The sequence below is a fragment of the Lampetra fluviatilis genome, chromosome 2, assembly GCF_964198595.1.
Source record: "Lampetra fluviatilis chromosome 2, kcLamFluv1.1, whole genome shotgun sequence".
NCBI lineage: Eukaryota > Metazoa > Chordata > Hyperoartia > Petromyzontiformes > Petromyzontidae > Lampetra > Lampetra fluviatilis.
In genome coordinates this window covers 16,140,924-16,164,735 of record NC_136276.1, presented here as the reverse complement: position 1 = coordinate 16,164,735, position 23,812 = coordinate 16,140,924, and the positions used below count along the sequence as shown (strand labels likewise).

General features: G+C 38.8%; 1 protein-coding gene across 5 annotated transcripts in view; it reads right to left on the bottom strand.

Moving 5' to 3' along the window:
* Positions 1–23,812, bottom strand: part of LOC144943506 (dual specificity calcium/calmodulin-dependent 3',5'-cyclic nucleotide phosphodiesterase 1A-like) — a 247,134-nt gene that overhangs the window by 92,908 nt on the left and 130,414 nt on the right. The window contains exon 1 of one of the 5 annotated variants that reach the window (XM_078871052.1): positions 15,687–15,754. The exons of the other annotated variants lie outside the window; for them this stretch is intronic. Coding sequence (XP_078727178.1) covers positions 15,687–15,739 — 53 coding nt within the window. The 5' untranslated portion in view covers positions 15,740–15,754. Of the gene's footprint in view, positions 1–15,686; positions 15,755–23,812 lie in introns of those variants that run through there. 5 annotated transcript variants of the gene reach the window in all.

The window sequence follows — 23,812 nt, the reverse complement described above, 5'->3', positions numbered from 1 at the left end:
GTTCTGACACACTGGTGCAGAAGATGAAGATGAACACACATTTACTATTACTATGCTGGTTTACTCAGTGAGTAATAATGCTCACTGAGTCTCACGACTCTTTTCCAGGAAGGTCCTGCCAAGTATTCACAGCAGGGGGGGGGGGGGGTGATAACTAATGTGTATAATTCCAATTGAATAATTTGCAAGTAAAATTCTTCAAATTTGGCAAAAATTGGACAATGACACCAGCACACAATGGTCCACTCTTGTGAATGACATCACGGGATCTCTAAAGTCCATCATGAAGCAGAAAACCTGTATAATAATGGTTAATATACCCACCGCATTAATCAGGGCGACCACTGGTTCGAACCGTGAACCTTAAAGCAAAGCGAGGGATGTGCTACCACTAGGCCATATCACCACCCCAGTACTGCGGATGAAATTGGTCTTGTTTTTACTTATTTAATCAAAGCACTTGTGTTTTATCATCCATGAATTTAATTACTGTTAGTTGAAGCATTGTTTTGGAAAATAATTTGAAAGTTTTTTGTTGCTATCGTGTTTTAGTGAGCACAGATCACTATGGCTGACTTGGGTTTCCTGTGACATTTCCATTATCTGAGGAAATGCCGCAGAAAATTGGTGTGGGTGATAAATCTTTGTAATTATCCATGAATTCACGGATAATCCATGCTCATGCATTATTGACTTATCTACAAATTTTGCTCTCCATTACAGGCTCCCCCCGCACATATAAGTACAAGAAAACTGGTTAGAGCAGCATTGGCAGTGGTTATCACGTTGCACTATAATCTGAGTTAGATCCCTGCCCATTGCTCACATTGGAGGTGAGTAATTTCTGATTGGTCTTGAGGCCCCTTCACCAAAATTGCATTGTCCAGAGTGCGGAAGTGTGACCAAAGAAAACCCTCCATGGTCGACACAGTGTGGGGGACCCTGTAATAACAAAGGACTGTTTTTTTTACTCTATCATAGCAGAAACATAGACACCCATGCTTTTTGTTAGGGAACATTTTGAAAGAGCCAACACTCACCAGTCTGGCCAATAATGTTTAGGAAAGCATGTTGAATTTTTTTTTTTTTACAAGTTGAATTGTACTGTTTTTAAGGATTTTCTATTTTTTTCCCCCTATGTAATGTCATTGACAAAAAAGTGGTTAGCATTAGGTACAATAGCCCTCGGCTCTGGAGTGCTTGACACCTTGTCACTATGATCCCAAACAATTTTTTTCTCAAATTGATAGTGGAAGCTCTCCCACTGACAGGGAATCGTGACATGACACGGTAAAATGCGATTGGCTGTCAAATAGTCAGTATGGGAATGCGTCAGTAGCGTCACGCTACGTAAAAGCATAGGTATCCTTGTCAACATTGATTTTTGGATATTTCCTTCATGCGCTGCATGGTGAACGTCTTACTGTAAATAAAATAAACATTACATGCCTGGAAGACGCTAAACTCTTGCCGCATATGGCTGGCATTGTGTTCACAATTCTATAGATTGCATAAGGAACTGTCCATGTTAGTAATACAGCTGATTAAGAAAAAACAAACCGAATACATCTAACTGGTGACAATAAATTATCTATTGTCTTGCAGAACCACTCGATCAAACAAAAAAAACATCAGGTTTATTGGTGTTCATTTTAAGAGTAAAAAGGCTATGCTGTACGTCACCTGTTAGAATAATAATAATAATGAATATACAATTGGCAGAAATGTACCTCTGCAGACAGTGACATCCAATCTGTAAGATGGGGTTCCAAGGGCTTTCAGAAGTTACTTTGCTTCACTGAATAAATATGGAATTTGCTTGGTAACAATCAAGATCAGTTTGTTGGCAAAGGAAGGTAAAGTGGTATAGTCAGCACCAAACAAAAGCTGTGATCAAGAAACGGATGGATTGGTGCAGATTTTGGGGTTGCATTTCCCACAGCGGCCGAAGAAAAGTAGTGAAAATCAATAGTATCCTGACGACTGTGAAAAATAGACGCATAAAGGTCTAGCATGGCATAGCTGCAGCAACATAGCTCCTAAGACGGGGTCTTATTTTCCAGCACAACAACAATCCGCTTCTCAGCGAGCTTGAAGTCCTCTTTGGTGAGGAAGATGCCAAACTGCCCTCACGTAACACACAGTGATGACCCAGGCGCTGTTTCTCAGATGGGGGTGAGAGGCGAGGTGGCAGCAAATGTTGAGGAACTTTCAGCAATCGTTTGTATAGAAGCTGCCTGGAAGCATAGTGACAGGGTGTCAAGCGCTCTACAGAATCAATGGTTACACCGTTTACAAAGGTGTTGTGGACTTGTATTCCATACGTCGAATGTTTTCCGTACAGTCCGTCATCACATCTCTCCCTCGATTTGGGGAACCAAACGGGAGGATTTCTCCGCAAATCTGGCTGTTACCTGATGAAGCTGGTTGTAATTACTGGCGAAACGACGTACTCAGATTGTAAATGTTGTGGCTTTGCTCTCCAACACACCGGTTAGGGCTGTACTAGTGATGCAGTGGCACGTTCTGTTTACGTAACAAACGTTACTAATTATCTGTGTAGGGTGGTGGCGGGTTTAACGACACATTTATATATTTACGCGATCTAACCCAAAAATAAAATCTGTATTATGGATGATATTGGTCGTGAAAGCCTACGTGTTAAAATGACAGTACGCAGTGTTTCCATTGCACAACTGCTGTTGACTTATTTCACTGACCCCCAGGAGGATGATGGGCTGAGTGCAACTCGGCTGGGATTTGAACTCACGTTCTTAAAACCGATAGGGCTATCAATAAACACCGCTTTATTCCGGCCATGTGGCCCAACGGTGATTATAGATAACAATGGACACTCATTGCAAAGTAATTAAGCCACATGACTCATATGACCCTTTTGATTTAACTGCTTTCATTACAATCAATCAGTATTTTCAATTCATCAAATTAAGCACTTACCCACTTCCATAGATTGTCGGCCTATAAAGGAATGATTTCCAACAATTTATTGCAGATAATGTAATTATATCCTGGATTTTGGTCTGCAACAGTATAACTTGTGGACGAGGTCAGTGTGACAGTTTCATCTGTAAGTTAAATCGGTATACTATATATCTTAAGACATGTGTTACAAAATGCTCCATATTTTATTTTAGGAAGATGCTGGTATCATGCTACACCTCTCAGTGCCCCGGGAAGATGCCTAATTCATGAGCCGCATGGAAGCCAATGTTCCCAGCTATTCCTGCAAGACGCAGATTAGTAATATGCCTCTGAAAAAAGTGCAGACAGCCAGCGTTTAATCCCAGTGTACACGTAGTTTCATCTTTCAATTAAATAATACCCTTCAGTAAACACGACCATATTTATGACAATAATTCATCCGAAGGGGCTCTAGTCTTCAATAAAAGATCATAATTAGCAGTCACCGAACAGGTCATATTCTCATTTGAGCCTTGACTATGGCATAAGGCAAATACATTTGTTTCATATGTGGAAATGAAAAGGCGTAATTTTGAAAATTTGATTGAGACATCTTTTCTCATACTCTTAGGTTCTTTCGGTAAAGTCACGTAGGTATAAAAGAAAATAAAATAAGAAAGAATTTATTTTATTTTCTACCTACATGACTTTACCGAAAGAACCAAAGAGTATGGATTCCTGCAGTCACGAAAGCTTCAAATCAAGATCTTTTACCATATTTGTGATTTTCATCATCATCGGTGGCAGCAGCCATGGTCAATTTACGGTTGGATTATGGCTTCTCCAAGCCGCTGCCATCTCTTTCATGATCCTGCAATGTAATAATCCCACCCTAGCACCTGCGCACGAGCTGATTTCCTCACTGTATCATCGATGGACATCTTTTTGGACGCGTTTCATTCCTTGGCTGGTACTCCATTATTATTTTTGACCATCGTCCATCATCCTCTGCCCAAGCCCATTCGCTTTTCTCAACAATCAGAATGATGTCTTTAACCTGCTTGCATTCTGTAATCCACGTGTCCCTCGTCATGTTTCTCAATGTAATTCCAAGCGTACAATATCTTCACGCCTATTTATGCACTTTTCAGTTTTTGTTCCAAAATGTTCATAAATGGCCATGGCAATTCCTGAATCGTATCTCATATCAGGTAGCACCTACGAATGAAAAACTATCTCATTTTAGTTAAATTGCTGTGTTACTTTTCATTATCAGTTTCAGCTATCCAAAAGCACTCCAAGCTGCACTTGTCTGCCTCTTTATTTCATCTTTTAGATTTATTCCCAATGTTTCGCTTTTCATTGGATTCTGTGGGCCATTTGACTGATGGTGCATATTAAGGAAATATCACCGTGACGAGAATTAAATGTCCCGTTTGAAAAACAAGAGTGGAACCCATTGGTTGAGAGGTTCACAAATTTTAACCCCCCCCCCCCCACTACAACCTGTCTCATTGTGAATTTTACAAATAACAAAAGTACCCCGGGACGGGCCCAGGCCACACTGGCGGTACTATGTCGCTCGGCTGGCCTGGGAACGCCTGGGAATTCCCCAGGAAGAGCTAGAATCTGTCGCCAGGGAAAGGGAGGTCTTGACCGCCCTACTCAACGTGCTGTCACCGCGAACCTCAGCAGGACAAGCTGATTGAGAAACGAACGAATGAACAAAATAACACATCGTCATGTTATTGGTTCTTTCGGTAAAGTCACGTAGAAGTGAAATAATAAAATAATATAACATGTTTATTTCCCTTCTACGTGACTTTACCGAAAGAACCAAGAATATGAATCCCTGCAGTCACGAAAGCTTTAAATAAAAACATTGTCACGTGTTCTAAAATAGAAATTAAAGCGGCAACTTCATATCTGTTTTCGAGCGAGATGTTATGCAGCACTATACATACGAGTCGTTTCATGATATCAAATTTTCATTTGAGAAATGTACTTGCGCTTGGTAACATACGGTACGAAAGAAGTTCAACATACATACATACATGTCTACTCCCTTACATTTTACATTAAGACACCAATAATGAAAATCTTAACATATGAGTATTGGTAATAACTTCATCATTTGGAAATTGTTAATTAGTAATGATGTATTTTTTTTACTGTTAATAACTTTACGAAACGTGTTCATTGTAATGTTTTTGCATATACACATTGCAGCCTCCCTTGTTCCCATTTACTGTACGCGAAGGGAAGTTCAAGCCCTTTCATCGAAAGGCCCAAAACCTCTCATTTTAGTGTTTTCCAGTATCACCGATCTGAAAACCATCTCGACTAATTGTATTTTGTATTGCTCACATCCACCAGTGTTCACATAGGCAAAAGAACACACAACAGCGACTCACAAATGTCATTATTTCACTCAATATATGCCTCTTGTAATAACCTCTAATTGATTTCTTAACCGTTTGAAAGACTTTTCATATTCTGGTAATGGGATATCAAATAAGAAGCAACATAAAGCTTATGATAAATGATTGTTCATGACCTTGGCTTCCAATATAAATCGGCAGAAAAATTAAGAATTCCATGAGTGAGGAAATGGAAGTCTGCACTCAGTATAACAAAAGCATGAGAGACTCCAAATGAGCAAATAATTACGAAAATATATGTTTATATTATGTAACATTGAAACGTCAATAACTCTTGATCACGTCGATGTATTATTTAATTCACTAAATCCATCACTTCACTAAAAGCAATGTAGATTATTGACAGCTACTGCTTGACTCATACCTCAAATGTATTCAAGGAATTGCTTGATATTAATCCGAAATTCAACGTAAATTTATTATGCTTTAGTCCTAGAATATTGGGCAACAGACAATTGTAAGATAGGGCATCATGAACATAGAAAATATAAAATTATCAGCAGGATATAGCAGACAAAGGGTGGCCCACCCAAGGAGAAGTCGTCAATTCGGGTGATTATGTTTGAGATGATGATAAGAATTAAAATATAGATGTACAGTATAATTTTGACTCGTTAATTTGGCTACCAATAAATCACTATTAAGTCACAATGCATTTTTTAATACATCATGGCTAATGGTACCAATTGGGGAATGTGAAATTCCACCACGGACAACTTAATCATCTTCTGCCGGGCACCGTTAACACGGCGCAGATGGATTAGGCTCACGGGACTGACAAAGTGTTCTGGCCAAATCTGTCGTATGACATTTGCAAACCTGGACATAGTAACATCAGCCATATCCCCTGGAGCACTGCCATCACACCTGCTCCTCCTGTTCAGCCGGTGACTGGTGAGAGGAAACATTGATTCCCCCATGGTGAGCCACAGTATTGCCTCTGAGTTCTATACAGTGCATATTTTGCTTGGCTTGTGTATATGTTGATATTCAATAGAATATTCGTATTCCCAAGCGAACTACATTTCGTGCAACGGGACAGTCTGCAGAGATATTGAGTGTTTTAAAAAAACCTGCACATTGTAGAGGAACTGAATGTAGCTCACTGTATTTAACATCTATCAGCACATCCAGTAAACTGGAGCTTGCTTTAAAAAAATAAGCTAGAAGCAACACAATTATTCTACAAGGACTCAATACAAAGAATCATGTAGAAAGAAGCTGAACATTATTGCATGATTTTACAATATTTTTACATTCGTCACTATGACATGTTTTGTAACTAGTTAGGAGTAAAACATAAATACATTACACCTTCATGATATAACTCAAAATAAACTAATAATGACTCATATTGGTCGTGAAAGCGTACGTATGAAATTATATAGTTTCCACTCCATCTCGTGAAATGTCAGAAGCGACGCAGGATTTGAACTGGGCTAGTGCTTAGATGGGTATCAACCAAGGCTGCTGCAGAGCGACGTTGTTCGTCAGAGTGTTTTGCAGCAAAATCCATTATTGTACTGTCCTTCTATGCCCCCGGCATCTATGCCCACTCTGCCTTCACCAACCTTCACTGACCAGCATGATGAAGTATGGTCAAATAACTCCCGTGACTCACACAACATGGAGAGGACCTCAGCTAGTAGTGGATTAAAAAAGGGCAATCCATGTACATGTGTACACATTTTATCGTGTATCGGTTACTTTTAGTCAAACAGTTACTATTAATAGTTGCAGTAAAAAAAGTCTACGTTATTACTCTTGTAACATATATTCTCTAATCACAATAGTATAGTAATATCTATCACATATATACAAGTGTAATATATATGGCTATAGAGAATGCATTGCTTAATTCGTTGCCAGTATGATATTGTATCATGGTGAAAATGTTGACACTCTAATTAAATGCATTGCACCAATTGTTGCCTATTTATATTATCATGCTTGACATCTATACAATTTTAACGTCTCCTCCATCCTTGATCAATTAATGATACAGCCATTGCTTAGACCAGCTCACTGACGTAAGTGTATCGAATTTGGAATTTCTGTAGTAGTGCCAACATTATGAAACGAAATACTATTGTCTATTAGTAAAGCTGGCGAGACCCAATCTCTCAAACAGGTTTTAAGCACGAAGATGTTTTTTTATATCCTTTGGTTCTTTCGATAAAGTCACGTAGATAGAAAAATAATAAAAAAAATCGGAGTGTACCTGCAAACTCTAAAGTGGACTGTAGCCTGGTTATTAAGTTTGGTGAGTGTACTGGCAGTCTATAATGTAGACTAGCCTGGTTCTTAACCTTGGTGAGTGTACTGGCAGTCTATAATGTAGACTGCAGCCTGGTTTATAAGCTGGTGAGGGTATTGGGAATCTATAATGTAGACTGTAGCAATGGTTATTAAACTGAGTGAGCGTACTGGCAGTCTATAATGCAGACTGTAGCCTGCTTCTTAACCTGAGTGAGCACACTGGTCGTCTATCATGTAGACTTATTCTGGTTCTTTCAGTAATAAAAATAAATTTAAAATAAGAATAAAAATAAAACGAAAAAACTAAAACCACGACGTTTCGATCGCAACACAAGCGGTCGTCATCAGGAAAAGGTGAGTTAGCCTCTAAAGGCAAACTTTTTTTTAAAGGTTTAGAGATGGGCGTAGCCTAAGTGAGTCAGCAGCATGGGTGGGGCAGCTGATGTTAATATAGGAGAAAGCAACGCCAACGCAGTGGGTCTACACCAATCAAAGGGCTGCCAGGCAATCATTGCACCTCGCTCCACATACCCACACTGCTGACGGTGGAGGATGACAATAAAACACAAATCAAGTCATGACCCAAAGTGGTTGATGACATCTTTCCAATGATTGCTGAGCTTATAACCATCCTCTCGGTTGAAATTGTGTCTGTATATATGGATGGCTTCATGAACGAATCTTTGTTGATAGCCAATAGGCTTGCAAAGTACCATCGTCTTAGAGAAATAAATTTCGTGTGAGCCAGCCGCATTAAAATAATGATCAGCCACGGCAGAAGAATTGGTCCTGCCGTGTTTCAAATCTGCCTTATGCTTACGAACACGGTCCGAGACATGTCGCTCAGGAACATTTTATTAAATAACTTATTTTGCAGAGGTCGTATGCCTTGAGAATAATTTCATGAGTCAAAGGTGCATCTTAATATAATATATATCGATCGACACAGGACTGATTTTATCGTTCAAATTAATGACAAGATTTTTCTTCATCACATTTCGTCAGTACAACTATCTGCGATTTTGGCTATCCGCGAATCGCATCTGGAACTCTAATGTGACTGCGTCGAGAGAGAGAGAAATAAATCGATGAGAGAGAATGTGTTGAGATAAAAAAAAGATGTGATAAAAAGATAGAGAAGAACTTCTCAAAGTTTTAGGAGATAGGTTTTTGTAGGCCAATATCTGCGAAATTTGCAATTCACAAGGATCTCTAGAACGTATCCCTCGCGGATAACAAAGTAATACTGTATATAAATAATTATGCACGTGCATGAATTAAACTGAATGGGAATAATAATTAAGTGTGAGGGAGATCATTAAAAGCAATCAACATCACTATGTCTGTCAGAGCGAAATCCAGTGATTGTATAGATATTTAAAAAATCTACACATTCGTCAATAACACTGTGGCCAATAAATAAAAAATATGCAACAGGTGACATTTCAGACAATGATCCTTCTTCGTAGCACAAATATGTAAAAATATATATATTGCAGATAGCAATTCTAAATAACACTTGATTATTCGTTTAGTTTGGCACGTAAAAACAATTAATACTCATGTGTCATTTTGATTTGAAGCTTTCGTGACTGCAGGAATCCATACTCTTTGGTTATTAATATTTTTATCCGCCTGTTGCGATCGAAACGTCGTGATATATTATTTCTTATTTTATTTTTCTACCTACGTGACTTTACCGAAAGAGGCCATTCAGCTGGCTTGCATCATGAACCAACGTACTCATGATGGTACAATGTAATTGATGATGCACGGGACACTAAATGTCCGTGCGATTACAGTTCTGAAGTCAGCTCTACTGGGATTGCATATAACCCAAATGAGAGAATAGACAGACCAATAACAATAGCTACCAGTTGTCACTCAGTGGCAGTCACATCAACACAGCTATTGTGCTGGGTTAGGTGCATATACACACATGTACACACACACATACAAATACACCAGTGTGCACATACAGTACAAAGACAAAGATCCCCCGTATATCCTCAACAGCCTGTAGGGGCAAGTGCTGTTAGCGAGCACCTATGAAGGCTGGTACAGCACACGAGGGGGTGGGTGGTCAGCATCACGCCGGGCCACCTTTGTCCCCCGGGTTTGTAGCGCAGCCCACTTCCTGCTACACTACTGCTCTCAATGCAGAAACGTTAAAGAAGGTTATGGTAACATGATTTGTTCAAATCAGATCTGGCATTAGTCACATTCAAGTAAAAACACATTTAGCTGTTTTGTCAAAATACTTCCTTACAACATGTTATAATAGCAGAACTGTGGCTGCTCTCCAGCAAAACACAAGCACGGGTGTTAAAAGTTATAAGAGCAGAGGAATATGATTAAATGCAACTTCGATGAAATCCACGGCACGGGAAAGTGTGACATTTTAATTGCAGCATGTCAGAGAGGCTTGCCATTAAATTCCAAGATACAAACACGATGTATTGATCGTCGTTTTCCAGACGATAATCACGTGTATAATTTCGATTGAAAGCTTGCAATTTTAAATACGTGAAAATGACGTGCTTTCGAAGTATGTTGAAAAACTTTCCATTTTCATGTTGCGTAATTTATTAAAACAGTTTACTTAATATGTTTGAAGCTCAATTGATGTCAAAATGCAGAAGTATTTTGATGGGTTTAATGCATGTTGTGTAAGTTGATGCTTTTCGACATTATTAATGTTAAACACGTTTAAATCAGCTACACAATGATAACCAATCACAGTAATATCTACTAAAGGAAATAAGATGTTCAGCTTTAAAATGTAGTTTGACGTCCATCTGCAAATGCTTTTCTTTAGCAACGCACGCATTTTTGCCCAGATGATTTACAAAGAGTTTGGTCAAGTATAGCTTGCAGTATACATTTGGCTGGTGGAATTTTTTTGGATCATCCGAGTAATGTGTTCAAATTATTACAAGAAATAAGGTCAAGTAGGTATGAAAGTATTATCTACAATGCACTCTTAAAACAATTTCCTTACCCTTTGGCTATTGGCATGGCTTAAATGTGTTTCATTAAATCTGAAAAATAATAAACTCAACTGGCATTGCCTTCAGTGCAGGGCATTTGACAGCAGTTCAAGCACCCACAGTACTTGATCAAGATTGAGAGTGGGGAAAGGAAGTAAAAAAAATAAAAACCCTTTCAAAAAGACACGTTCTCAAAAAATGTTCTTTAGAAAATACCCCTATTCAGTTCTAAAAAGGGACAAACACGCAATTTATTATTTCTTTATTTACAGTGCAGTATCCATCTGTGCACTGGTGGCTACGCTAATTCAAGTGTCTGTCCGAGAAAATGTATATAAACTACGACGATACACGGGTGAACAAATATCTGATAGTTGTTCAGTCGACAATACACAACACTCGTCAACACACTGCAGGATGAAGGGCTCCTGACACCATTTCCGTTATGGAGGGTTTCTGACCATCCTTGACAGTGCTGACCAGTGCAGGTTGGTCAGTTCTGATCACTCGCCAACGATGTTAGCCATGCTCAGGAGTTGAACTCAGGTTTCTGGGATTCATAGTGCAGGATGCACTCACTGTGCCACTGCTCCACCCTGCATTTATTCTCATGTGTTTCATTTTAATGTTTTTTTTTTAGAATGTTGAACAACATAATTTTGTAAAAGAGATTTGCGAATGCTCGGCTTGAGTCCTTGCAGGTCATATCTATTCAGGGTGGTTTTTATTTCTTCATTTATTAGACATTGGTCAATTCTAGAGAAACGTGGAAATAAAAAAAAGAATTGAAGTAAACTAATACAGAATCGAAATCTTTATTTAGACTAGGAGAATCCGATGAGTTATGAAGCTCTTTTCATGATGTCCAATAGGGGTGGGTCGGAAAGTGAAATACATTGATATGTGATACTGTTCAACTGTACATGGTTAAATATAGGCTATATTATAATTTATTCAAACGGTGCTAGTTAAATATTTTTTTCATCATTATTCATGACACCAGCAGCTTTGATTTAAGATAAATATTGTCATCAAATATGCCATATCTTATCAAATGCTTCTGATTCAATGCATTTTACATTATCGATATTTGATTGATCGTGTACACGCATTTAATTATTATTTTTTATAACTGCACACTCGCTCACAACAGGAAAAAATCCTCCCACGCAAACCATTTTACGTTTAAAATATTCCAATTATGATTATGAGTGTCAGTATTTTGACATAAACCATCATATAGACACATATTTTGACGGTATTATGTGTTTTGGAATGAATACACTCGAATCTGTGTATTGCATTTACTAAGTAAATGGTAAATATTGATTATTTTACGCTCCTTTTTTCAAAGGACGAGACTGAAAATGTTTGAAGAAGCATCTTTTGTTTAACTTGTTAATATAGATTAAGTCATCTTCATAAAATGTGAGCACGCGATTGCCAGTCTTATCTCACACACATCACAAATCAAAGAGCTGCAGATGTGTTTTGCTCAATAAAGAAAGCGGTTGGAACTTCGCCTCGTAAATTTGTTTTTTGTTCAAAGGATATGGCATTGATGTTGCTTGCTCGAAAATAGCACATACATCTTTAATGTGTCTGTTTATGCAACAGAGAAACATAGGCTTGAAATAACCACACCTCTGTTGAGAAAATGCCTGGCATGTGCTCTTAACTTACTCTGTGGTTATATGTAAAACGTCAGACGCATGGAAAATCCAGAATATGGTGCCAATTCTCTATCACCCAGTTCTTCATTCTTTGTTAAACTCAACATTTATTTTTTTTATTATCTTTACATGATGAATTGTCTTGTATATCGACTCAAGCGGTAAAGGTCAGCTGGCCATTTTAAAGTTTTATTTGAATTCCCTTTAAGGCAGGAAAAAAAACATGCGGAAATGGCCAAAGCCGAACAATGATAGGAAGCTTGCTTTTATACAATGAGAAAATGTGCTCCGGTATTTTTGAGCAACCTGGGCTCGAGACATTATTAAATATATATATTTTTTAAAAATAGTACAAATTGGACTGTGTGCAGCACTGAAATGCATGGATATTCAAATGCCCACCTTATTCTCCTACCGAGCTTGTTGTATTCTATATACAGGAGACATAACAGGATCAATGATGTGATAGAAAAGTTCTCGCGTTGACCTTTGTGGTTTTAGTTACAATGGCATACATATGCATCTGGTTATAAATTCACAAAATGTAGGTGTATACATATGACAATGGAATTAATAAAAAAAATACAGACTTTTGTCAGTCTAGCGCTAGATGATAGTCTTATTATTTTCAGTTATGGAGGTTGTTTTACCAAATGTGATCATGCTGGGCAATGCGGGTTTTGAAGGTCTGGCCTCGGACCAGTGCAGATATCACTCGCTACTAATGTTAGCCGTGGCCAGGAATTGAACTCAGGTCGCCAGATTTACATTGCAGCATCCTACAGTATATAGGTATGTTGAACTTCTTTCACACCGTATATAGCCAACCATGCTAACTGGAGGTGCACTCCACGCTCCACAATATATACAGAACCAAAGTTACTTTCGCAAGCAGGAATCGGAACCAGTTTTTTTTTACATCAATTTTGCTGGATGCAAGCGATGTTTACACTGCAGGGCAGTGCTGGCACCATAAATTGTCGAGCATCTACAATAAGTCATAAATTGTACACCCACGTGTTATTTACGAGGATGTGTCTCTTGCATTAAATGCATTTATGATGCTCTCACCTGTATGACAAACGTGACCACATATCACCCACAGAGCTTCTGTATAAGCTGCATTACTCAGTTTGTTTTTGCTTGAAGTTACGAATACATTATAAGGTCGCCCTCATTTACACATAAAGTGCTTGCCACAAATGAACCACAATACCTTGCTGATCTCGTCAAGGAGCATAAACCGGCAGGTTAACTCCAGTCATCCTTGCAGCAGCTTTTGGCTGGCCATCGAACAAAGATGGTCACTGCATTGCGCTTTCAGATGCGCTTCTGCGGCCATCTGGAATGCTCTTCCTTCAGATATTATGAAGCCACTGGATCTATGCACTTTTAAATAGAGATTGAAAACTCATTTCTTGAGAACTGCTTTTTGTGTTTAGTTGGTTGTTCTTCCTCTGCACTTCCGATTAGCATGGTTGGCTACGCACAGTGCGGAAGAAGTTCAACATACGGTCGTACGGTGCATTTTGCTGAAATATTTAATATACAGCAGACAATTATTTAATTTAAAAAAATAGTCAAAGACTAAGCCAAACCACATTTCGGAACCATGAATGAATTCGTAAAAAGGGGTTGAATTTCAGATACATATGAAAGTGCTTACAAGTAAAATGTCTGTCAGTATCCAGAATAATTCACGTCGTTTGGATGTATTGACAGCATTAACAAATAATGCACTCATTTGTAAGCAATGCAATTACTGTGATCTTTGACCATGGAAAAATTAATGTGGCTTATTTTTAACTATCATCATTTTAACACCAATATCAAACATACAAATTAAAGCTTGGAAACAAATCCATATATATATAAAATAATGATACCATTTTTTGAAAGGCTATAATATCATTTGTATATTAGCTACAGTTTAGTCTTTAATTGGCTATTATAGTTACGGCACCTACTTGAAAGTTGTGTAACATTCAGTGACAATATTTCACTGCATGTTTGGGATTTCTAACCTCCAAATGAAAAATGCGTGTGTGTCCTTGCATGACGAGAATTTAGAATTGCAAGCAATACCAAATAAATAATTGTTTTTACGATTGCGATTTCATAATTATATTGTTGCAATCATCAGCATCACCAATGATTATCATTGTTAATAAGAGCTCTACTTGAACACAGGAGGCATGTAAACATGTTTACAGTTCGGCAGCATTGTGTGTTCAGGATTAGCAAATCAGTTACAAAGTTGCTGAGTGAGATCTTAGTGACAAAAAAAACTGACCACATAATCCTTTTAGCATAAATACAATATGATACATTTTATTAAATCGACAAGTCTCGCGAAGCAGGAACTAGCCTGTCATAGGAATGTGACATTTATCAAACTATCTCAGAGCACCCAACGGAGATGAATAACGCCCAGTGGTGTTCGTTTGACTATGAAGTTACTCCACACTTTGGATATCGGTGGTCAAATGAGACATGGATAATGTCCAGCAAGCATTACTGTACACCTGCACTGAGGTTGCATCTCGATAAAATGTCAACTTTCTTCTCTGCATCATGTATCACGTGCTGTACGCGTTTCAGGTTATTACAGTGAAAAATATCCCTTTAAGGACATCTATCAGCACATTTTAACTTCACATTCACAAAATAGTATTCACAATCATTCTGATTCACACGCAAAGTTAAAACGTTACGAAATCGAAAAAATATATTCACATTTTATGGAAACCTATTATAGGAGCCACTATCCTTTTCGTAAACCCATTAAACTAGTGAAATATCATTTAAACTGTCTCCAGTAAGTATTTAAACAGTTTAACACATAGGCTTTCGCGACCAATATCATCAATAGTAAAGTTTTTTGGGGTTAGATCGCATAAATATGTGTCGTTAAAACCCGCCACCACCCGACACAGCCAACTAGTAAGGGTTGTCACGTAAACAGAACGTGGCCAATTCGTCACTAGAACAGCACACCGGTGTGCTGGAGAGCCAAGCCACATTTACAATCTGAGTACGACGTTTCGCCAGTATCTAGTTTTAATTACAGGCGAAACGTCGTACTCAGTTTGTAAATGTTGTGGCTTGACTCTCCAACACATCGGTGTGCTGTACTAGTGACGAATTGGCCACGTTCTGTTTACATGACAAACCCTTACTAGTTGTCTGTGTCGGGTGGTGGCGAGTTTTAACGACACATTTATATATTTACGCGATCTAACCCAAAAAAACTCTATTATGGAAGTATTTAAACGTTGCTTTACATAAGACACATAAAAGCAACATATTTTACCGTATTTAAAGGGAAAGTAAAGAAATACCTGCACTCTTGAACAACATGTTACTTAGATCCAAAAGCATGTTTTTGTATCAATGTGTACCTGGCGATGGGCTGCTGCAGCAGAGATTTCTTGATGGTCACGTGCTGTTCCATTGAGGCAATGCTGGCAGCTATGTACATCACAAGATGTGCATGTCCCTCCAGACATGCAGCTGAACTACCAAGTTTAAGTTACACTACATTTCCCATGACCCCCCCCAGGGGGGATGAAACGTTGAGCAAGTTTCCTGAGCTGTCCGCTCAAATAGCTCACGTATACTTTACTTGTTTTTTGTTTTTATAATTACGTAGTTTTACTGCAATGCTAAATAAGATTAACACGACGAAGAGTTTACGTATTATGTGCTTGTATGACTCGCCAAAGATTCGCATTGGTTTAGGTGTTCTAGTCAGCTTCGAAGATCATGCAAAGAAACTTGGCTTTGAGCTGACTTGCTGTCAGCGGAACGTGCACTTAAAAGTCTTTATGTGCACAGAAAGCTGGGAACAAACTCAGTAGGATCATGACGTCAAAGCTGGGCAGGATGCGGCCAAACCTTCAACAGCCAAAAAAGGAGCGCAGGTTATGGGGCAATAAATAAACACTCCTTGGCAATTGCTGCACATCTTGCATGATTTTCACCCACTATGCTCGCATTTCCTTATTTTTTTCTACACATAATCTGTGTATAACAAAATAATGTATGCATGGTACAATGCTGATGGTTTCGGTTATTTTTTTTTTGCATTATTACACTTGCCCTAGAAGCCCTCACAGAGTCTTGAGACTCCTTTTCAGGAGGGTCCTGCCAAGTTCTTCACAGTAGGGGAGGGGGGGGCGATGCTATAATGTGCGATTCCAATTGAGCAACGTTGCAGTACATTTATTGGCATTGGGATGTTTGGCCAATAATAAGATACATTGTACGTGTTTTTTGAGCTGTGGGAGGAAATCCGGAGGACCCAGAGGAAACCAATGGAGAACAGAGGGAGAACATGCAAACTCTACTCGAACGCAGAACCTTCTCGCTACGAGGTACAAGTTTAACCACTGTGCTATCCTGCCACCCAACATAAGCTTGATTGTTTACTTTAAAATAACTTGAAAATGTATTCCATGTGGAAGCCGCATGCACGAGCGAGGATTTATGTTGTGCATGAGTTATGAGGCTGGTGCAATCAAACGAGCATCTAAACAGCGGAATGTAAGCGTTTGAGCCAGATGAAAGTTGTACAGTTTCCTCGCGATTTTTTGAGCAACGAATACATTTTCATTTTCAAACGCATACGAGTAAAACGTGTTTATGTTTCAAGCTTTATTACTTGAATTAAGGCCAAAAAATATTCGATCTCGACAACTAAATATAGTATGTTCATTCACGGTGCATGTAGCTATCCTCTGTTATATTCATCATGAGCAGCAGACAGATGGTTCCGTGCTTGCCAGATGTTTTAAGGGCATGCACGGATGTCTAACTGGCAGTGGAAACTAAACGAGAAATAACAATTCAAGTCTGTTTTTTTACTGTGAAATTATCCTTGAGGGCCCGTATTAAATAAATCCATGAGTTTGTTGGAAATGTTTAAGTAATTGCATTACAAGGTCGTATTAAAACATCTGCATCGTGATGTTTTTCATGCAAGTGAATTAACTGATCATAAATGCATCAGGGTTGGGGTTTTTCTTTTTTTTCAAAGTCATCCATTTCTCCAAAACGAAAAAACTGAATTTAGAAGACCATACATTTCAAGAAATAAGCGTTTAGTAATGGAATTAATTTTTTTTAAATCAATCAACACATGGATGTGTTCATTTAAATCAGGTAAGCCAATCTTGAGATGGTCTTATTTGTATGCTCTATCTCTAGTGGAGAGTTGTGGTTGTATAGGGACAGTCGTATATCTGCTGTGCAGTTGTGAATATTTTTATATGTGTAATATATGCTGCAACACAAGCAGGCATACAATAGAAAATTCTTGGAAATTATTTACGTGGTATTAATGTCCAATGTATATCCAGTGTTGCATTGATTACTTCCCCAAAGAAATTATTTAGATGGCTGCAATTATGAATTGAAAGTTACAAACTGATTTGGTGATGAGAATGCCAAACCACTTGGCCATTCTAAATCCTCAAATCTCTTTTTGGCTTTTGTGAATCCTACTTTGGCCTTGAATAGCCGCCATTCAAACTTCAAGCCACGTTTATGCCATGTAAATAGGCATGGCTCCTGATAAGCTACTTACGTATTTGTTGTGACAATTGACATTACATAATAGCACATTTACCTTGGCTTCCACCCAATTAGCCACGGTCACGTATCGTTCAACACAGAGGTTTTTTTTCAACTTGTGCAGTCCCTAAGCGTGTGCAGTGGACTATCTCTCAGGCATGCTCACTGTACCCCCATTGCTCCTGATATTGATTGCTGTTTAAAAACAAACATTGTTGAGATGAGTTTCTGTCATCATCCCCTTCATTTGAAGAAACAGTCCCACAGAGGCTATAGTTTGCACCGTGTGTTTTATCTCACATTGTATAAAGTATGAAATATATATATTTCCTCATTGTAGTCAAAATGTAATTCTAAAATGACTATGCTGACTTTTTTTTACATTTTATATCTTCAAGGGTTGTGCTATCAGTTGCATGTAAGCAAGAGCAACACCAGAGGAGAACAGCAGACGATCAAACGTCATTCAAAGAACGTGATCTGTTTTTTGAGCCATTCTACATCTTACAGTGTGAAACAAGGAGCTCTCCATATTCATATTTGTAATAGAATGTGGAGTATTTGGGGTTTCTGTAGATTTCATGAGCACAAGCCGAAGCTTGGTTAATTTCAACTCAATTATTTTTACCCCATCATATTATTTTTCAGCCATTTGTTGCAGGCCAAAGGTCTGCCAATGCTCTAATGGAAAAATGCCACCAGACTGGATACTAATGGGTTGTGTGCCCCTTTCCAAATAAATGAATAAAATAATTTAAAATAATAAAGTCATACGTGTAAAAAGAATGCCGATAATATAATCATCCCTGAGAGAAAAAAAACATACATTATGTTTAGATTTTCTAAAGTTTAAAGAATAAAATATTTATGAGTTTCAAAACAGGGTCTTAAATTCTAGCACAATTTAAAATACTACATTGTTATACAGATATAACAATAACATGTTTATCTCTATTTCAGACAATAAAATGCATAGTTACACATTGAAATAAAAACTATATATTGTTTACAATGTTTCAATGTTCATAATGTTGATAGCCTTAACATATTAAAGAAAATATGCAAAGGGAATTGTAAAATAGTCTCTTGTGAGAATGGATAAACAACTGGTCTTATCTGTCATCTGGTACGATAAAGAGAGGGTGAGAGTCAAGATTAGGTTTGACACTCTTTACAATTGCGTATATAACGTAGCTGTTTATGGAGCATTTTAAACATTCAAACAGCAGATTGTCTGATGTTATAAGTGTCAATACCAATGAATGCATGCGTGGAATGCAAAGGCTAACACAACAAACATCAATTGAATTAAATATAACTCTTGAGAATGGTGCATAAACTCATATTTCTTTAATAATCATTGTATTTAGTAAAACTAGACCACAATACAATGAATACACACCTTAAACATTTCATTTGCAAATGAATTGCTCTTATTCGTAGATTTTTTTTTATACTGAACAAAACATCCTCTGAGTATATTTGTAACCGTTTACTGATGCATCATTGCTAAAACTGACACAGAGCAGGCTGCATTGTATGGAAGCGCATGCTGAAATTGACAGAGGCGTTCATGACAATCACCGTATTCTCATGTTTGTAATTACTATAGTAATGTTTTGTTCACTCAGTAAAAAAATGACCATCATTTTAACATTTACCAGATGTGTATTCTGGAAAGTATGATACACAAATACATTGGGGTGGTGTGAAAGGTGACGGTGCCACCCCAAAGTTGATTGCTCACGCCAACTGCTAGAAGGGTCTCCACTAGAGGCAGCTCTACAGAGCCTCCCCACCCCCTCCCTTGAGGACATTTTCCTACTCTTCCCCATCGGCTAAATGTCCTGGAAGAGCTGAGAGTAGCCAGACTTTACCCCACAGCACCATTTATACTGCTGGGTGAACCCGAGGCTGGAGAAATTTAAAAACGTGCCCATTATTTAAACTGCTATACCAGGAGATGGAATAGAACCAGCAACCTCTGCATTGCCAAGAGCAGCGTGCGAACCAATTAGAACTGTGGCCGTGGCTTCCCCCCCCCCACCGATGACGTCAGGCGGGGACGCATCTGCATTGGCTCCCTGGGTCTTTAATGCCCATGGTATTTGCGCACCAATCTGTGCGTGGAAAATGGATGTGCAAATGCCGCGCGTGGGCGTATGTTTATTTATGCGGCGCGCATGTGCAGGTGTAAGTGTGCATCTTCATATGCGATGTGTGCGGACTTGCATGCGGCCAAAGAAACATTCAATTGTACACGCATTGTAGTCTACAAAGTACACATTGCTTTGTTTAGAAATTCCATTCGGTCAATACTAATAAACTCAGCCATTGGCTCACATTTTGTGTGTTTCTTTAGCAGCCGAGATTGATACCCGTAGTCAAACGTAATGGCTGCATCTACTGTTTGGGAATATCTCTTCCTGGCTATGCCACATTGCTGGATTCTTTGCCCGTGTTTAATTGTATTCCTATCAGTTCTCCTCCACGTAAACTTTCCCTCTAGCCTATTTACATTGCACGTCAGCTTATTTTCTCTGTCATTCCACGTAAAGCTTATTTCCGCATACAATAACGTTGCCATTGTATATAGAACAGTAAATTGGCCGTACTATACACAATCCATACGATTTACACTGAACCACGATAACCCTGCTTGTGTTTCCCCTTCCTGATAATGCCTTCCAACTCAAAACCCTACAACTCAGTGCCCCATATCCCCTTTCATATCGTACACTGTCAAATCTTGACTTAAAGCTTTCGTGACTGCAGGATTTCATATTCTTGGGTCTTTCCGTAAAGTCACGCAGATAGGTTCAAAGAAAATAACAAAAATAACAAAAAACTACGACGTTTCGATCACAACACAAGCAATCGTCATCAGGTGAAAAATGAGCGGGAAAGCTGTTGAGGCAGGCTGTTTTAAAGGTTTTAAATGGGTGTAGCCCAAGGGTGATAAACGAAGTGGGCGGGGCTATTGATGTTAAAGTGAGAAATTTGCATGTCAATATAAAATCGGAGAGCTACCTCCACGACGACGAAGGCGCGGAGGTGGCCATTGTATTGTGGGAGATTAGCATGTCAATGTAAGATCGCAGAGCCACCGCCACATCGAAGACATGAGCGATGGTGGCTGTGGTAGTGTAAAACCAGAGAGTCGAAAATAACTACTAACATCGGAAGGTAGGGTGGAAACATCACAGCCAGTTATGACTTAAACTGGTTAATAACGTCCTTCCAATGATTGCTCAGTTTGTACCCATCTTCTCGGTTGAAATTGTGTCTGTGTCTATATATATGGATGGCTTCATGAACGAATCTTTGTTCATTGCCAGTGGGCATGCAAAGTACCTTCATCTTAGAGAAATTAATTTTGTGTGAGCCCACCGCATTAAAAGAATGAGCAGCCACGGCCGAGGTATTGGTCCTACCGTGTTTAAGATCTGCCTTATGTTCACGAACACGGTCCGAGACATGTCGCTTAGTTTCCCCAATGTAACTACTGCCGCAGACACAGCTTAGTTTGTAGACGCCGGGGTATTGCATGTCAGGGATCACATCCTTCACAGATGGGATCAGATCACAAGATCCAGGTTCGATTTAACACAGGACATGAAGTTTAACACGTAGGCTTTTGTGACCAATATCATCCATAATAGAGGTTTTTGGGTTAGGTCGCGTAAATATATAAATGTGTCATTAAAACCCACCACCACCCAACACAGCCAACTAGTGAGGGTTGTCACATAAAGAGAACATGCCAATCCGTCACTAGTACAGCACACCGGTGTGTTGGAGAGCCAAGCCACAACATGTACAAACTGAGTACGACGTTTCGCCAGTAATTACAACTAGCTTCATCAGGCGACAGCCATATTTGTGGAGAAGTCTTACTGTTTCATTCCTTATATAGAAACGTAGATTGGTTGACCACCCTTCTGCGCTCTTGCACAATTTGGGGGGGGGCGATTACTGAGGCAACGTACATTATGCATGTGCATTACGCGAGCCCTATTAAAATAGCCCTACCAACAGTAATCCCTATTGAAGTACACTGCTCTTTGTAGGCGTGCATTTAAACAATGTATCATTTGATGATTTGCTTCCACGCAGCACTAAGACGGTAGCTATCCAAACGGTTAAAGTTATTTTTTATTTCTTTCAATTTAGATAGACTCTCTAATTAGTCTTGGCCAGTAGTAGCTAGTTTTGCACAAAACTTCAACATTATCAAAATCAATTGAATGTCCTTGTTGGCACGCATGTTCTGCTACTGCTGACAGTTGCATTTGGGAGAATTTAATATTTCCCTGATGTTCTTTTAGTCTTATCAATCGTCCTGTTTTCCCAACATAACATTTACTATGCGTGCAGTTTATCCTGTACACACCTTCTGTTGATAGCCTCGGTAATACATATTTTGTACCAGATATTAAATTCTGTATTTTATGTACCGTGCCAAATCTGACTCGGATGTTTTGTTTTTCCAAACATCAGGCTAGTTTATGAGTTACTCCCGCAATGTACGGTATTTTGATCGTTTTAATTACTTGGGCAGTTTCAATGCTTTTGTTATTTGATTTGGTTTTGCTATTCAATGCCCTATTGATTTGTGCATCATTGTGACCGTTCATTTGCAGCACTTCTTTAACGTGTTCAATTTCACTTCTCAGACTGTCACCATCTGACACTTTCTTAGCTCGATGAATGAGCGTCTTTATAAGAGCAGATTTCTGTGCGGGGTGATGGTGTGACTCTGCATTCAGATAGGAGTTAGTATGCGTTTTCTTTCGGTAAACACTGTGTTATTAAATCCTTTATATTAAGTTCACTTGCTTGCTTGCTTGCGTGCTTACGACCGTGCAAATCTTTCGGTCGTTTTTTAACCCACTTCCCGTGATCCAATCGAGCTGACATTTTGCACATTGACTCGTTGTGCGTGACAATTTATTTTCGTGAAATTTTTTTTCCTAAATTTTACACTTTTTAGGAAAAAATAAATTATATTTAATTACCAATTGCTTAATGGTGGCAGGCAATCATCTGACCCATAGGTGGCAGCCATCTCAAGCCAGAGGACGAGAGGACTCTAGCCGCCACGCATATAAAGGATTTATAGTGAAAAACTTTTTTTACGGGTACATTTTTTTACCATTTCTACCCCGTCCGAGCAGAATATCCAGAAATGGTAGAGTTCTGTCGGCTTCCACTTCCATGGTGAACTGGATGGATGGGTTTTGCGAGTTGAGATGATTTAGAAATGCGTTCAGTGTATATTTGCCGTGTGGCCAGACCACCAATTTGTCATCCACATATCTAAACCAAGCAGATGGTTCTAGTGTGCTTGAAGCTATTGCTTTTGTTTAAAAATTTTCCGTGTACAAATTCGCTATCACAGGAGACAAAGGAGAACCCATTGCTGCTCCTTCCTTTTGTTTATAAAAGTCACCTAGCCACAAGAAGTAAGTGTTCTTTAGACAGTGTTCAGCTCGTCTTGGGATATCTTTGGCTAAACCGTTACCAGAGTGTGGAGTAATTTAATTGACTCGTTGACCGGAACCCTTGTGAACAGAGAGGTCACATCAAAACTTACGAGAATATCATTAGGATTAAGCTTAATATCTTTAATTATATTTACGAGATGTTCAGAGTGTCCTTGATGTAGCGGTGGCTCTGCGATCCTACATTGACATGCTAATCTCTCACAATACAGTGGCCACCTCCGCAGCTTCTTTGTCGTGGATGTAGCTCTCCGATCTTACATTTATATGCAAATTCCTGACATTAACATCACTAGCCCCGCCCACTTCGTTTATGATCCTTGGGCTACACCCATTTCAAACCTTTAAAACAGCCTGCCTCAGCAGCTTTCCCGCTCTCTTTTTCTCCTCATGACGATTGCTTGTGTTGCGATCGAAACGTCGTAGTTTTTTTGTTATTTGTGTTATTT